At 62.5% G+C, this 13,830-nt stretch overlaps 1 protein-coding gene across 5 annotated transcripts in view; it reads right to left on the minus strand.

Moving 5' to 3' along the window:
* The window catches only part of RNF213 (ring finger protein 213), an 87,732-nt gene that overhangs the window by 23,279 nt on the left and 50,623 nt on the right, over positions 1 to 13,830 (minus strand). For all 5 annotated transcript variants that reach the window (XM_079797876.1, XM_079797877.1, XM_079797875.1 and 2 more), the window contains 14 exons: positions 13,538 to 13,691; positions 13,273 to 13,411; positions 10,509 to 10,700; positions 9,808 to 9,953; positions 7,764 to 7,924; positions 6,714 to 6,917; positions 6,307 to 6,488; positions 5,786 to 5,906; positions 4,066 to 4,166; positions 3,777 to 3,959; positions 2,786 to 2,955; positions 1,804 to 1,903; positions 591 to 702; positions 37 to 250 (listed from right to left, as the gene is read on the minus strand). In XM_079797876.1, coding sequence (XP_079654002.1) covers positions 37 to 250; positions 591 to 702; positions 1,804 to 1,903; positions 2,786 to 2,955; positions 3,777 to 3,959; positions 4,066 to 4,166; positions 5,786 to 5,906; positions 6,307 to 6,488; positions 6,714 to 6,917; positions 7,764 to 7,924; positions 9,808 to 9,953; positions 10,509 to 10,700; positions 13,273 to 13,411; positions 13,538 to 13,691 — 2,179 coding nt within the window. The remainder of the gene's footprint in view (positions 1 to 36; positions 251 to 590; positions 703 to 1,803; positions 1,904 to 2,785; positions 2,956 to 3,776; positions 3,960 to 4,065; positions 4,167 to 5,785; positions 5,907 to 6,306; positions 6,489 to 6,713; positions 6,918 to 7,763; positions 7,925 to 9,807; positions 9,954 to 10,508; positions 10,701 to 13,272; positions 13,412 to 13,537; positions 13,692 to 13,830) is intronic.

The raw sequence follows: 13,830 nt of genomic DNA on the forward strand, positions 1-13,830 counted from the left end.
GTTCTGAGCCGCGGGGAGGGAGGGCGGGGGACTTGCCTGAGCCTCCCTGCAGCTCGGAGAGGACCTCGCAGGCCCGGTCCAGGCAGAGGCGGATCCGGGCCATCTCCTGCAGGTACTCCACCGAGGCCTCCGGGGCGGGGTCCCCACGGCGCCCCCTGAGCAGACACGCCCCGAGGAACTGGCCGTCCTCCCTGAGGCACGTGGCCTCGTCCCGGGCGGGGAGCGCGCTGTTCCTCTCCTGGATCGAGTCCTGGGGCGGACGGGAAAGGGCGGGGCTCTGCTTGTTTCCTTCCTCGTGATCGTCACTCGAGGGCACGTTTCCCCGGATTTCCAGGGTGACAGGGAGGGAGGAGGGCCACAGGCAGGGAGAGAAACATCGATTGGCTGCCTCCTGTACATGCCCCGGCCAGGGCTGGGGATCGAAGCCGCAACCCAGGTCCATGCCCTTGGCCAGCATCGAACCATGACCCTTGGGTGCCTGAGCTCTAACCACTACGCTAGGAACCCTTCTGCTCATTTCACTGACGAAAACGGCGTTGGGAGGGTTTTCAGGAGCGGGGGTCTGGGAACGAGACGCGGCCGCGGCTCACCTCCAGGCAGCTGCTGAAGAGCACGTACAGCTCCGTCTTGTCCTTGGCCAGGAACGGCTTCCGCTCCAGCAGGGACAGGTAGTCCTGGATGTAGTCCTTCACCGCCGGGAAGCTGCGGGGAGAGGCCGCCCCTGCCCACTCAGCCCCAAATTCCAAGAGGGACAGCGGGGGTGGGGGGGTCACGGTCACCTTCCTACTTCTCTCTCTCCGTCTGCCCACACACACAGTATAGACAGCCTGGCCGGCGCGGCTCAGGGGTTGAGCCTCCACCTATGAACCAGGGGGTCACGGTTCCATTCCCAGTGAGGGCACATGCCGGGTTGTGGACTCGATCCCCAGCGTGGGGCGTGCAGGAGGCAGCCAGTCCATGATTCTCTCTCATCGCTGATGTTTTCCTCTCTCACCCTCTCCCTTCCTCTCTGAAATCAATCCATCAATACATAGACGTATATACATGTTATACATACATGTGCATATATGTACATGCGTATATACATGTGCATATGCGTACATACATGTGTATATATGTATACACATGTGTATATGTGTGTATGAAATAAATGAAAAATAAAACTGAGCACTCTGGCACCCCGCAGGCCTCTCTGTCCATTGATAGAGTCACAGGCGTGTAGGAGCTGAAATAAAACGCAGAGGGACAGCGAGGGTGCGGGGGTCCCGGTTATCTCCCTAAACATCACACACCTGTGGCCGGGATCAGACGCAGGCCCCTGACTCAGGAGACCCCCTGGGTCCCGATGCCCGGCCTTCTTCCCCGCCCCCTCCTTTCTGGTCCCCAGCAAGGCCTTGTGGCCGTGCTGACCCGTGTCTGCCATGCGTCATGCATGGGAACGGCCAACACACGCCTGACCCAGACAGAAGGGCAGGCTCTGTCAGCGCAGGAGCCTCCCCAACAGGGACTGGTCCTGCGGGGACACTGGGCACAGGGAGAGAGCCAAGGTGGGAGGGGAGGAGAGGAGGAGGGGAAGAGAGGGAGGAGGGGAGGAGAAGAGGAGGGGAGGAGGGGGAGGAAGGGAAGAGGAGGGGAGGAGGGGGAGGAGGGGAAGAGAGGGAGGAGGGGAGGAGAGGAGGAGGGGAGGAGGGGAAGAGGAGGGAAGGAGGGGAGGAGGGAAGGAGGGGAGGAGGGGAGGAGGGGAGGAGGGGAGGAGGGGAGAAGGAGGAGGAGAAGCACCGGGCTGCTGGCCGCTGCGCTGACCTGTACTTCAGGAGCAGCTTCAGGACCACCGAGCGGATGATGGGCGTCTTGTCCACGATGTCGTCAAACGGGGACAGAGACTTGGTGTGTTCACGGTGGCCTGAACCAGAGAGTCGGTGGGAGGAGGACTGTGAGGCGCACGCCAGGGTGGGGACGCCCGGCACGTGGGCCGCACAACATCATTCGGTCTGGCCCTGCCGCGGCACTAGGGGCGAGCTAATTCAATGTGTGACCAAATACAGCAGGTTCATGTTTAAGTGGATAATTTTTAAAACGTTTTTATTGACTTCAGAGGGGGAGAGAGAGAAACATCTATGATGAGAGAGAATCATGGGTCAGCTGCCTCCTGCACGCCCCCCACTGGGGACCGAGCCCACAGCCCGGGCCTGTGCCCTGACCGGGATTGGAAGCGTGGCCTGGCTCACAGGCTGGGCTGAGTGGCCCACCAATGATGTTACAAATATCCAAACGGGCCCTGGCCAGTGTGGCTCAGTGGTTCAGCGCTGGCCTGTGGACTGAGGGGTCCCAGGTTCAATTCCCAGTCAGAGCACAGGCCCGGGTTGCGGGCTCCACCCCCAGTAGGGGGTATGCAGGAGGCAGTTAATCAATATTGTCTCTCATCATTGATGAGAATTTCTCTCTCCCTTCCTCTCTGAAATCAATAAAAAATATTTTAAAAAATGAACAAAAATAGCCGGCCGGCGTGGCTCAGTGGTTGAGCATCGACCTAGGAACCAGGAGGTCACGGGTTCGATTCCCGGTCAGGGCACATGCCCGGGTTGCGGGGCTCGATCCCCAGTGGGGGGCGTGTAGGAGGCAGCCGATCCATGATTCTCTCTCATCATCGATGTTTCTCTCTCTCTCCCCCTCCCTTTCTCTCTGAAATCAATAAAAATATATTTTTTAAAAAATGAACAAAAATAAAATGAATGTACAAATGGCCCTCGCCCCCCCCCTCCCCCCGCGGACAGGAAGCCCGTACTCTGGGGCGGGTCTCGGAGCAGCGTCTTCTCCGCGAAGAGCAGGCCCAGCAGCGCCTGGACCACGTCCCTGCTCGGCGGGCAGTTGTCCTTGAAGCACAGGGTGGACACCAGGTCCACGAAGAAGCCGGTGCACAGGCGGCGGAAGCGGGCGTGCCGCTCGATGGCGTCCCTTGGGGACGGGAGACCTCGGTCAGAGGCTGGACGGCCAGGTTCCCTCCACGCACCGTGTGTGGGCGTGGCCGGCATTTCGGTTTTAAATACGGAGATGCAGCATCTCCTCCCCGACGCGCCGGGCCGGAAAGGCGAGCTCCTGCCCCTTCCCGGGAACACGGAGCGTCGGACCAGCCGGCCACACACCGCACAGCCTACACAGGTCCCAGAGGCCCGGGCGCGCCCCTCCGGGCGGAGGGCAGGACGCCAAGCCCTCCCTCTAAGCCCCCCCCCCCCCCCCCCCCCCCCCCCCCGGCGGACTTCAACAGCCGCCCGCAGGCTCCCCCTCCGGCATCGCGGCCTCTCTGGACGCTGCCTGGGACCTGACTTCCTGGGTACCTCTGACGTCACTGCCCCCCGCTTCAGCGTGTGTGTTGGGGAGACGGTCATTCTGAGGCACCAGGCCCTAGACGGCCCATCTCCCGGGACAGCCCCACCCCGGGCCTGAGGTGAGCAGGCTCCCGGTTCGGGTTCAGTGCCGGCAGCAAAGGAGGAAAGGCTTCCTTGAGAGAAAAGGGGGTTTTCCTTTTGTTGCTCGTCCTCACCGAGGGTGTTTCCCATTGGTTTTTAGGGAGCGCGGAAGAGAGAGGGAGAGACAGAGAGAAACATCAATGGGAGAGAAACACATGGATTGGTTGCCTCCTGCATGTGCCCTGACCAGGGAAGAGCCTGCCAACGAGGTACATGCCCTTGACCAGAACCAAACCCGGGACCCTTTGGTCCACAGGCCGACACTCTATCCACTGAGCCACACTGGGCAGGGCCGGGCAAGTGTTTTACCTCGTCTCCTGGGAAACGGCGGGGGAGAAGCCGTCGGGCAGCTCCGTCAGGCACAGGGGGCAGGCCATCTGCCCTGCGGTGAGCCACTGCCTGACGCAGTCCAGGCAGAACACGTGGTCGCAGGGCAGGCAGACGGGGCTGCGCGGGTCGCCCAGGCAGACATGGCACGGCTGGATCCCGAACCTGGGACCCAGGGCGGCGGTGAGCGCTGGCTCGGAGATGCCGGCGGGGAGACGCTAGGAACCCAGAGGGTCCGACTTCCCTCCCTCGGGGCTGCTGGGGAGCTCACCGGGCGAAGGTCCTGCTGGCCCGGTCCTTACACTCACAGAGCATGGCCATCACCGCCGAGAACGGGAGGAGCGTCTTGATGTCCGAGTTCCCCTGCAGACACTGGAGGGCAAGGCAGGGGCCGGGAGGGTCAGCAGCGAGGAGGGCGGGTCAGCCAGGCCAGGCGCTGACGCCCACCCTGCCAGCCGGCGGACACCTGTGCGGGAGGCCCCGTGTGTGTGTGTGTGTGTGTGTGTGTGTGTGTGTGTGTGTGACTATCCCAAATGCTCTTGGTGACGGTGCTGCTTTTGGGAGAGGAACGCATGCTTTCTGATTCCCACCCCAGGATTTTTCCATTGATTTTTCAGACAGAGTGGAGGAGAGAGAGAAGGGGGGAGGGAGAGAGAGAAACATTGATGTGAGGGAGACACATGGATTGGTTGCCTCCCACACACGCCCTGACCAGGGCCAAGACTGAACCCCCAACTGAGGTGCGTGCCCTTGACTGGAAGCGAACTCCAGACCCTTCAGTCCATGGGCCATGCTCCAACCACTGGGAGAAACTGGCCAGAGCATGCATGCATCTATCTACCTATCCATCCACCCACCCACCCACCTATCTATCTATTTATCCATCCATCCATCCATCCATCCATCCATCCATCCATCCATCCACCTACCTACCCATCCATCCATCCATCCATCCATCCATCCATCCATCCATCCATCCATCCACCCATCCATCCATCCACCTACCTACCTATCTATCCATCTACCTAGCTACCTATCTTTCCATCTATCCATCTATCTACCTACCTATCCATCCACCCATCCATCCATCCATCCATCCACCTACCTACCTACCTATCTATGTATCTATCCACCTATCCATCCATCCATCCATCCATCCATCCATCCATCCACCCACCCACCCACCTACCTATCTACCTATCTATCTATCTTACCAGAGAGGAAGGAAGAGAGAGAAACATCAATGATCAAAGAGAATCACTAATCCGCTGCCTCCTGCACACCCCCACTGGGGATGGAGCCCACAACTTGGGCCTGTGCCCTGACCGGAATCGAACTGTGACCTCCTGGTTCATAGGTGGACGCTCAACCACTGAGCCACGCTGGCCGGGCTCCTCTTCCTGTTTTTAAGGTCTAACCCCTCCTCCCACGAAAGATTTCAAACTTTAATGACAATGTAAGGACCACTGTGTATCGACCGCCCAGCCCGAGGAAACCAGCGCGGGAACATCGCTTTAGAGACACCAGGTCACAGGTCCAGCTGCAGGGCCAGCGCCCCCCCAGGTGTCCCTCCGCGCCTGCTCCCTCGCTGCGTGCAGGCCTCCCCGGGGAGCTGCCCGCACCATGACAGCTGACCACGTCCCTATTTCTGCTCTTGGGCTTTTAGAATGGTCCCGGTTTTTGGCAAGTGGTGGTGGTGGTGGTGGGGGGCTGGTGTGCGGCCCCTGGGGGTCCTGGCGGAGCCCCGCCTCCCCCTTCTCGGCACGTGGCTTCCAGGCCGGGATCCGCTCGGACCGCACTGAGGACAGGGCCCAGGACCCAGCAGTGACCACGCCGAGCCCGGGGGCCTGTGCGGGGAGGTCGCTGCCCTTTGCACTTCAGACAACCTTGCGGCGCTGACAGGCGCACAGCGCCCTGCAGACAAGCGGAGGCCACGCCGCGGTCACTCCCGCTGGACACGGGGACCCTGCCTGCCCGCGGCGCCCGCTCACCTTGTCCAGAGAGAAGACGCAGTCGGTCACCAGCGCGCGCAGCTCGGGCAAGTGGTCCTCTGTCCCCAGCAGCACGTGCTCCACGAAGAGCGCCACGGAGAAGATGCGCGTCCACGGGCCCCTGAGGGAGGCCGCTCAGCTGACCACGGAGCCCGCGACGCCAGGAGGGGCACGAGTGGGGACGGCCCCGGCCCGGGTGCGGGCGGAGGGAGACTGGGGGCACGGGGGCGGGGAGGAGAGGGACCGGCCAGGCGGAGGCGGGCCAGAGTGCACCCGTGCTGTGGGCCGACCCCACCGTGTTGGTCTCCCCCTGGGCCCTGGGGACGTACGTCGCGTGGCACATGCTGGGCCAGCCTGTGCCTGGTGAGTCCCGCTGCGCCCACGCCCGTAAGCCCAGCACAGGACGGTGCCCCCACCCTGTCGTTCTGCGAGGGGTCCTTTCCGGTGCCCGCCTCCCTTCCCCGCGCCCCTGCCCGCCCTGCACGGGTGTCCCTGGTCCTCCTTCCACTGAGCCAGCTCACCTGACCTCGCGGATGAGGTCGCCGGCCCTGCCCGCCGGCCCCTGCACGTAGCCCTCCGAGCAGAGCAGCTCCAGGGGCACGGCCAGGCTCTTCACCGCCCGCAGCCACGCCTGGGGGCTGGGCTTCAGCAGGTCCCGGGTCAGCAGCTCAGTGCAGGCCACGGCGGCCCAGGCGTCCAGGATCTGCGGGGCGAGCGGGGACTCAGCCGCTGCTCGGCCCCCTCGCGGCTCTAGGTCCCACGCTCTGAGGCCCGGAGGCCCGGAGGCTGGAGGCCCGGCGGGCAGCCCCTCCTCGCTGCCCAGGACGCGGCGGGCACTTGCCCCGCGCAGGAGCCTCGCTGGAGCTTTTGGAGCGGCCGCCAGCCCCGCAGGCCCGCCCTCCTGCTCAGGCCTCCCATAGGGGCCTACCATCTCGGGTCTGGCCGGGTCCTGGCTCCGGGCGGCTGCGGCCAGGCTATCAAGAACTGGGGGGTGGATGGTCAGGATCCTGGAGAAGTTCTGGAGCCGGACCCTGAAGTGCTGGTAGGCCCGGTGCACCCACGGGAGGGAGGGCTCCTCGGGGCTGCCTGCCCTCAGCTGCTGGACACAGGACCACAGGGCCATCTGCAGGAGCTGGGGAGACAGGCCTTCAGGGTGTGTCTGAGCCTCACACACCAGTTACACACACACAGTCACACACAGGACACACAGTTACACACACAGTTACACACAGGACACACAGTTACACACACACAGTTACACACAGGACACACAGTTACACACACAGTCACACACAGGACACACAGTTACACACACAGTTACACACACAGTTACACACAGGATACACAGTTACACACACAGTCACACACAGGACACACACAGTCACAGTTACACAGACACTGTTACACACAGAACACATGCAGTTACACACAGATACATGGACACACTTTATTTTATTTAAATGTATTTTTATTGATTTCAGAGAGGAAAGAAGAGAGAGAGAAACATCAATGATGAGAATCATGGATCGGCTGCCTCCTGCACGCCCCCCACTGGAGATCAAGCCTGCAACCTGGGCATGTGCCCTGACCAGGAATCGAACCCTGACCTCCTGGTTCATGTGTCGACACTCAACCACTGAGCAACACTGGCCAGGCATAACTTTCATTTTTAAAAGTAAGAGGATTTCCTTATTGATTCCTAAGCATACTTGATTAATCATATCGGTCATATGTGCTCCTCAAATAGGTCCCTTTCCTGTTCGCTGTACTGAGGTTTAAAAGAAGTCCCATCTTCCCACGGACGTTTCTGCTGTTGTCAATACCCCGTGATGGCTGTTAAATGTTTACTTCTCTGAGAGACACTGAACATTGAGAAGCAGCAGTTCCAGGGGCTGGTGGGGGGCTGTGTGGCACCCCCGGGGCCCCTAGACCGCAGCACCGTGTCCACAGCCGGCCGTGGCCCAGCGGCAGCACTCACCTCCAGTTCTGGCCCCGTGGACACCCGCATGGTCAGGACCAGGAAGTCCCGCAGGTAGGCCCGCAGCAGCTCCCGCCGCTCCTCCTCACGCAGCCGGGCGAGGTAGCGGCCCAGCGGGGTCTGCCGGAAGATCTCCTCCAGCTTCCCCGCCGGTGCCGGTCCTGCGGAGGGGCCCAGAGCGTCAGGGTGAGGGCCAGCCACGCTCCCCTTCCCTCTGCTTGGGGCACGACCTCTGGGGTGGGCCCACCAATCCATGATAATCCCTTAATTTTTAAAAAACTATATTTTTACTGATTTCAGAGAGGAAGGGAGAGGGGGAGAGAGATAGAAACACCAATGATGAGAGAGAATCATGGACCAGCTGCCTCCTGCACGCCCCCAACTAGGGATGGAGCCCACAACCTGGGAACGTGCCTGACCGGGAATCGAACTGTGACCTCCTGGGTCACAGGTGGATGCTCAACCACTGAGCCACGCCAGCTGGGCTCTCTCACCATTGATGTTTCTCTCCCCCTCCCTTCCTCTCTCTGGAATCAATAAAATATACCGTATTTTCCGGCGTATAAGACGACTGGGCATATAAGACGACCCCCAACATTTCCAGGTAAAATATAGTTTGGGATATTCCCGCCCTATAAGATGACACCCGGCGTATAAGACGACCCCCGACTTTTGAGAAGATTTTCCTGGGTTAAAAAGTCGTCTTATACACCAGAAAATATGGTATTTAAAAACTTCATTCACAAATGGCCTCACGAGCCCCGAAGGGAGGAGACGACCTGAGACACCAAGCCAGGGCCTTGGCCAGCGGGCAGAGGGCGGGCCTCGCAGGGACCCAGGGGCGGGGCTCGCCTGCTGCTCAACCACAAAGGCCTGCCCCCGGGTGCCCCAGGTGGCCTGCTCCCTGGCACAGCAGGGGGGGGGGTGTCCCCAAAACAGAGAAATCTCCTTCCTGCTCCCAGCTTGCTCAGCGAGAGTGGCGGGCACTTGCTTACAAGAGTCACCTCGTCTTCAAGTGCCTCGGCTGGTGCTTTGTTTTTGTTAATCCTCAGCTGAGGGTATTTTTAGAGCGAGGGGAAGGGATGGAGGGAGAGGGAGAGGCAGAGAGACATCGATGTGAGAGTCACATCCATTGGTTGTCTCCCACAGGCCCAACAGGGGCCAGGGACCGGCTGCAGCCGCGGTACATGCCCTTGACCAGGAATTGACCCCGAGACCCTCATTCTGTGGACTACGCTCCAACCACTGAGCAACCAGCCAGGGCTCAATCTGTATTTCTTATTTGTTTATTTATTTATTCTTAATCCTCACCTGAAGATATTTTTCCATTGATTTTAGAGAGTGGAAGAGAGAGAGAAAGACAGAAATATCGACGTGAAAGAAACACATCAATTGGTTGCCTCCTGCATGAACCCCGACCAGGGCCTGGGCTAGGGAGGGGCCTGCAACTCAGGTATGTGCCCTTGACCGGAATCGAACCCAGGACCCTTTGGTCTGCAGGCCGACACTCTACCCACTGAGCCAAACCAGCTAGGGCTCGATCTGTATTTCTTAAAGGCAGTACTTTTACGTCAAGTTTGGAAAGATTATTTTAGGCGAGCTGGCGTGGCTGGGTGGTTGAGCGTCGACCTATGAACCAGGAGGCCATGGTTCGATTCCCGGTCACAGCACATGCCCGGGTTGTGGGCTCGATCCCTAGTGTGGGGCGTGCAGGAGGCAGCCGATCCATGATTCTCTCTCCTCATGGATGTTTCTCTCTCTCTCTCTCCCTTCCTCTGAAATCAATAAAAACATATTTAAAAAAGGAAAAGGAAAGCAAAGATCAGGTCATGAAGAGGGCAATGCTGGTTTTCCTGGGACGCTGACGGCTGATCACTCGGCGTGTGACAGCACAGCCTGGCGCCGGGCTCGGGAGGGACCGGACAGCCGCCCCGACGCAGGCCCTGTGCTCCCGTGGCCGCCGACACCTGCCGAGCCCCAGCCCTGGCCAGGAAGTCACGTGAGGACCGAGCGGGCTGGCCTGCTGCCCACCAGCCCCGGGCACCTGCGGCCGCCGAGATGTACTGCGCCTGCACCCACAGCTCCTCCACGTAGTCACGGATCCGCCAGCCGAACGGGACGGCGCCGCAGCCCTCCCCCGGGCGGTGCGCGTGGCTCTGCACCAGGATGTGGGCCATGTCGCTGTTGGACCTGCAGTCAGCATGTGAGACGGCGCTGAGACGCCAGCAGGAGCCACCCACAGCCGGCCTCTCCGCCCCGGGGGCCTGGGCTCCAGACACCCCCAAACAGACCAGGGCAGAGAGGGGTCATGCGGGCCTGCCGGGACCTCGCGTGCCCCCTGCGGCTGGGCTGCAACTGGGAGAGGGTTAGTCTGGGAACCAGCAGTGTCTGTCCCCTCTGTCTCCCCGGGGTCCCGAATCCCACTGCTCTGCTCTCTTTACTAACCGTGCATCCCAGAATCTAAGCCCCCCAAAGTGCAAGCGGGCAGCTTTGGGGAGGCCCCCTGAGCCTGCGCCATGCAGGAGTGGGCCTGGCTGGGGCTGAGCGCCGCACGCGCAAGGGGCAGGGGGCACCCTCTGCAGACGCGCTGGCGACACCTGCCGTGGCCGGTGGCGAAGGAGGCAGAGGTCTCAGAGTCACGGCTCCCGGGGCCTGTGGGCTGCGAGGAGCGCCCACCTGCAGCTCTGAAGCGGCTGCCACGCGTGGGTTCCCCCACCCCCTGCCCCGCCCCCACACACCGCTCACCTGGCATCGTTGGTCACGAGAGGGATGCTCAGCAGGTTAATGTCACTGAAAATGAACATCCAAAGCTCTCGGACCCAGGCCGGGGCGTCGGGCGTGGCCAGCAGGTCCAGGTTGCTGTCCCTGTCGATGACGGCCACCATGCTGGCCAGCAGAGGGGTCACCGCGCCCTGGACCCGCTTCCAGAGGGTGTGCCTGCAGCGGGCAGAGGGCGGCGTCGGGTCAGAGGGGCTGCGGGGAGCGCATGGCCACCAGCGTTAGCGTCTGTCCCCGTGGCTCCGTCCATGAGATCGAGTCTTGCGATGCACGTTGGGTTGTTTGTATAAAACACGGCGAAACCAGCCATTCTCCAGAGACTCTCCCGTCCGCCGACCCTGCTTCCCGGCAACTTCAACAGTTTGGCTCAAACCCACAAAAATTCTTCACACGTTTGAACGCTTTTTAGGTTAACATGGGGGCGGGGCCACATAAACACACGTGAGAAGTCACGTGAGGACGGAGGAGGGGCCACGTGAAGATTGAAGGGATGCGGCCAGGAGCCAAGGAGCCCCGGGAGCCCGCAGAAGCTGAAGAGGCAGGAAGGACCCCCCTGGACACCCCCCTCAGGGAGCACAGCCCCCGACACCCTGGTTTCAGATCCTGGCCCCGGAACGGGGAGCCCCTGTTCCTGCTGGGTGAGGCCAGTCTGCAGTCATCGGAGCAGCAGCCCCAGGACACGGACCTCCGTGCCCCTCCTTTTGGGGCTGTGAGCGGGTTCTGGGAGCAGCTGAGCTCTGTGCCCCGGCAGGGGGACCCCTAGACCTCTCCCTGCGGGGCTCACAGGGAGCTCCATCCCTGTGTCTGTGTCTCCCGCTCCCCCGGTTGTGGCCGTGCAGTGGGCGCAGCAGGCAGGCTGCTGGGTGGGAAGCGCAGGCCGCGTGGCTCAGGGACTCCCCGTCGCCTCGCTGAGCCCCCACTGCAGGATGGGGCAGGGCCCTCCCCGCCCCGAATGAGTCCAGCCTGGGCCTCTGCTTCCTGCAGCCCCTGGGGTGACAAGCCAACAGCTGAGTGTGGGGCCCCTTTTCTAGACGCCAAAACTGAAGCTCAGAGGGGGAGCCCAGGACCTCCCCCCGCCCCCCTCCCCCTCCACTCAGCTGCCACCTGGTTGCCATGGCGTCGGAGGAGGAGGAGATTCCTGAGAAGCAATCCCAAAACACACACCAGCGGCCCCTCCTTCCTCACTCCCTCTCTCCAGGTCAAAGCCGCCCTTTGGGCAGGTGGGCGGGGCCTCTTCCTGGCCAGGCAGCCAGGAGCAAAGGAGGCAGAGGGTCCGGTGGTGGGTTCTGGGACCCCAGCCTCACCCAGCAGATCTCCTGGACCTGGCTCCATCGCCCTCCCACAGCTCCCCGACCAGGCGGGCTCTTTCCTGCCTCCCTGCCTCGCACATGCAGTTCCTCCACCTGGAATGCCCGTCCTCGTCCTTCAGGGCCCAGCTCGGCTGTAAGTCCCCTGGGAACCTTCCCAGAGTCCCTCGGGGCTCCCCCTGCACCCACACCCCAGTCACAGCCGCTTTCTGGATGACGCTCTCACGGGGTGGCGAGGTCTTGGGGTGCGAGCTCTGCCTTTGTGCCCCAGCCCCTGGCACAGACAGGTGCTCAGAAGATCTGGGAGGAAGGGAAGGAGGGAGGGAGGGAGGGAAGGAGGGAGGGAGGGAGGGAGGGAGGGGAGCAAGGAAACGCCTCACAGGATTGGAGCGGATCTGGACCGTGAGCACCGGGCACGGGGCTGGGCACGGAGCAAAGCCCACTCCCTTCCGCCGCCTCCCCCTGAGCCTGGGCCCAGCACCTCTGCCTCCTCCCATTTGGACCGGGCTCAGGGGCCGTCTCCACACCCGCAGGCTGTCTGCTGCCCGTTAGGGTGCGAGGTCAGGACACCAGGAGGCAGACGGCACTTGGCTTCACAAGGAGCTGGTGTGTCGGGGAAAGGCCTCCCTTCTCGGAAACCCCGGACCGTGCGAGCTCGCCGGCGCCTGAGGGCTGACCGTGAGCTGGGCCTTTCCCACTGAACACCCCGCAAACCACGCCTCACCGCGGCCGGTTCACAAAACAGACGGACCTGAGCGGCTTGGGGCGAAGGGGTGCCCGCTGAGGGCGCCTGGGGGACGGCCCAGAGTCCCCTTTCCCCTGCGGCTCTGGGTCAGGGGAGATGGGGCTGGGCTGGTCCTGGCGGTGGGAGGGTGCGGCCAGGAGAGAGGGGAGCCCTGGGGAGAGTCCAGGGCTGACATTTACTAACGGTACAGAAGGGCTGCAGTATTTCCAGAACCGCGTGCTCGTGCCCGTGTGGAGGGGCCAACGAACCCTCTTTCCCAGCAAGGAGCCGTCTGTACACACAAACCGAGCACGTGTCCTTGGGAAACCCTAACGCGTCAGCCTTTGACGCTCTCGGGGGGACGTTCAGGGGACGGAACTCTTGTCTAGAGGAAATATTTCTGTGAGCTCAGGGATCCCATCGGCTTCTCTTTTTCTTTTGTGAAATTCAAATTAAATTTAAATGGCATGCGAGAAGTGATCGCCATGGTTCTATCAAGTCCCCTCAGCCCTCAGCCCCTCGCCCGGCCATCTGTGCATCTGCAGACTAAGTGAGAGGTGGCTCTGACCTGCCCGCCGCCCGCCTGCCCTCACTCGCTTGCCTGCCACCCGCTGGCGTGCGACCCGCCGGCCTGTGCCCCACTGGTGACCCGCCGGCCTGTGGCCGCCCGCCTGCTCGCAGCCCAGGGCTGTGCTCATACCTGAAGGTGCCGGCCTCCTGCAGGGCGTCGGGGTTGGAGGCCTCCTGCGCCACCCAGTCCTTCCTGCCGAGCACGCAGCTCTCCTCCTGCCGCCGCAGCAGGTCATGGAGGCGCACCTGGGCCGTCTGCGCGAAGGAGGCTGCGAGGCGGCAGAGGGACGCGGTTGGCCTCACGCCGGACCCCGGGGCCCCTGGGGGGAGCGGCCGCCCGCAGCCAGGCCAGGACTGGAGCGGGCGGGAGGGCCTGCTCGGCGTGGGGGGCTCACCTTTGCTCGCGTCGCCCGCGTCCTCGCCCAGGAGGCCGAGCAGGATCTCCACGCGCCGCACGTTGCGCTGGCCGCGCTCGCCCGGGTCCCGCAGCAGGCCCACCGCGCTCTGGATGCAGCTGCGCAGGAGGCTGCCGCAGTCCAGCGCCGGCCTCTGGGGACACCACGGAGCTGCCGTCAGCCACGGCGCCGTCAGGCCCGCTGGTCCCCGGGCCCAGGGGGCGCATCCGGGCCACGGTCCCCCCTACCCCGTCCCCCTGTCCGGCTCCCCTCAGAACCCCTGCGAGGAGTCG

Source organism: Cnephaeus nilssonii (assembly GCF_951640355.1).
Source record: "Cnephaeus nilssonii genome assembly, chromosome: 19".
Taxonomy (NCBI): Eukaryota; Metazoa; Chordata; class Mammalia; order Chiroptera; family Vespertilionidae; genus Cnephaeus; species Cnephaeus nilssonii.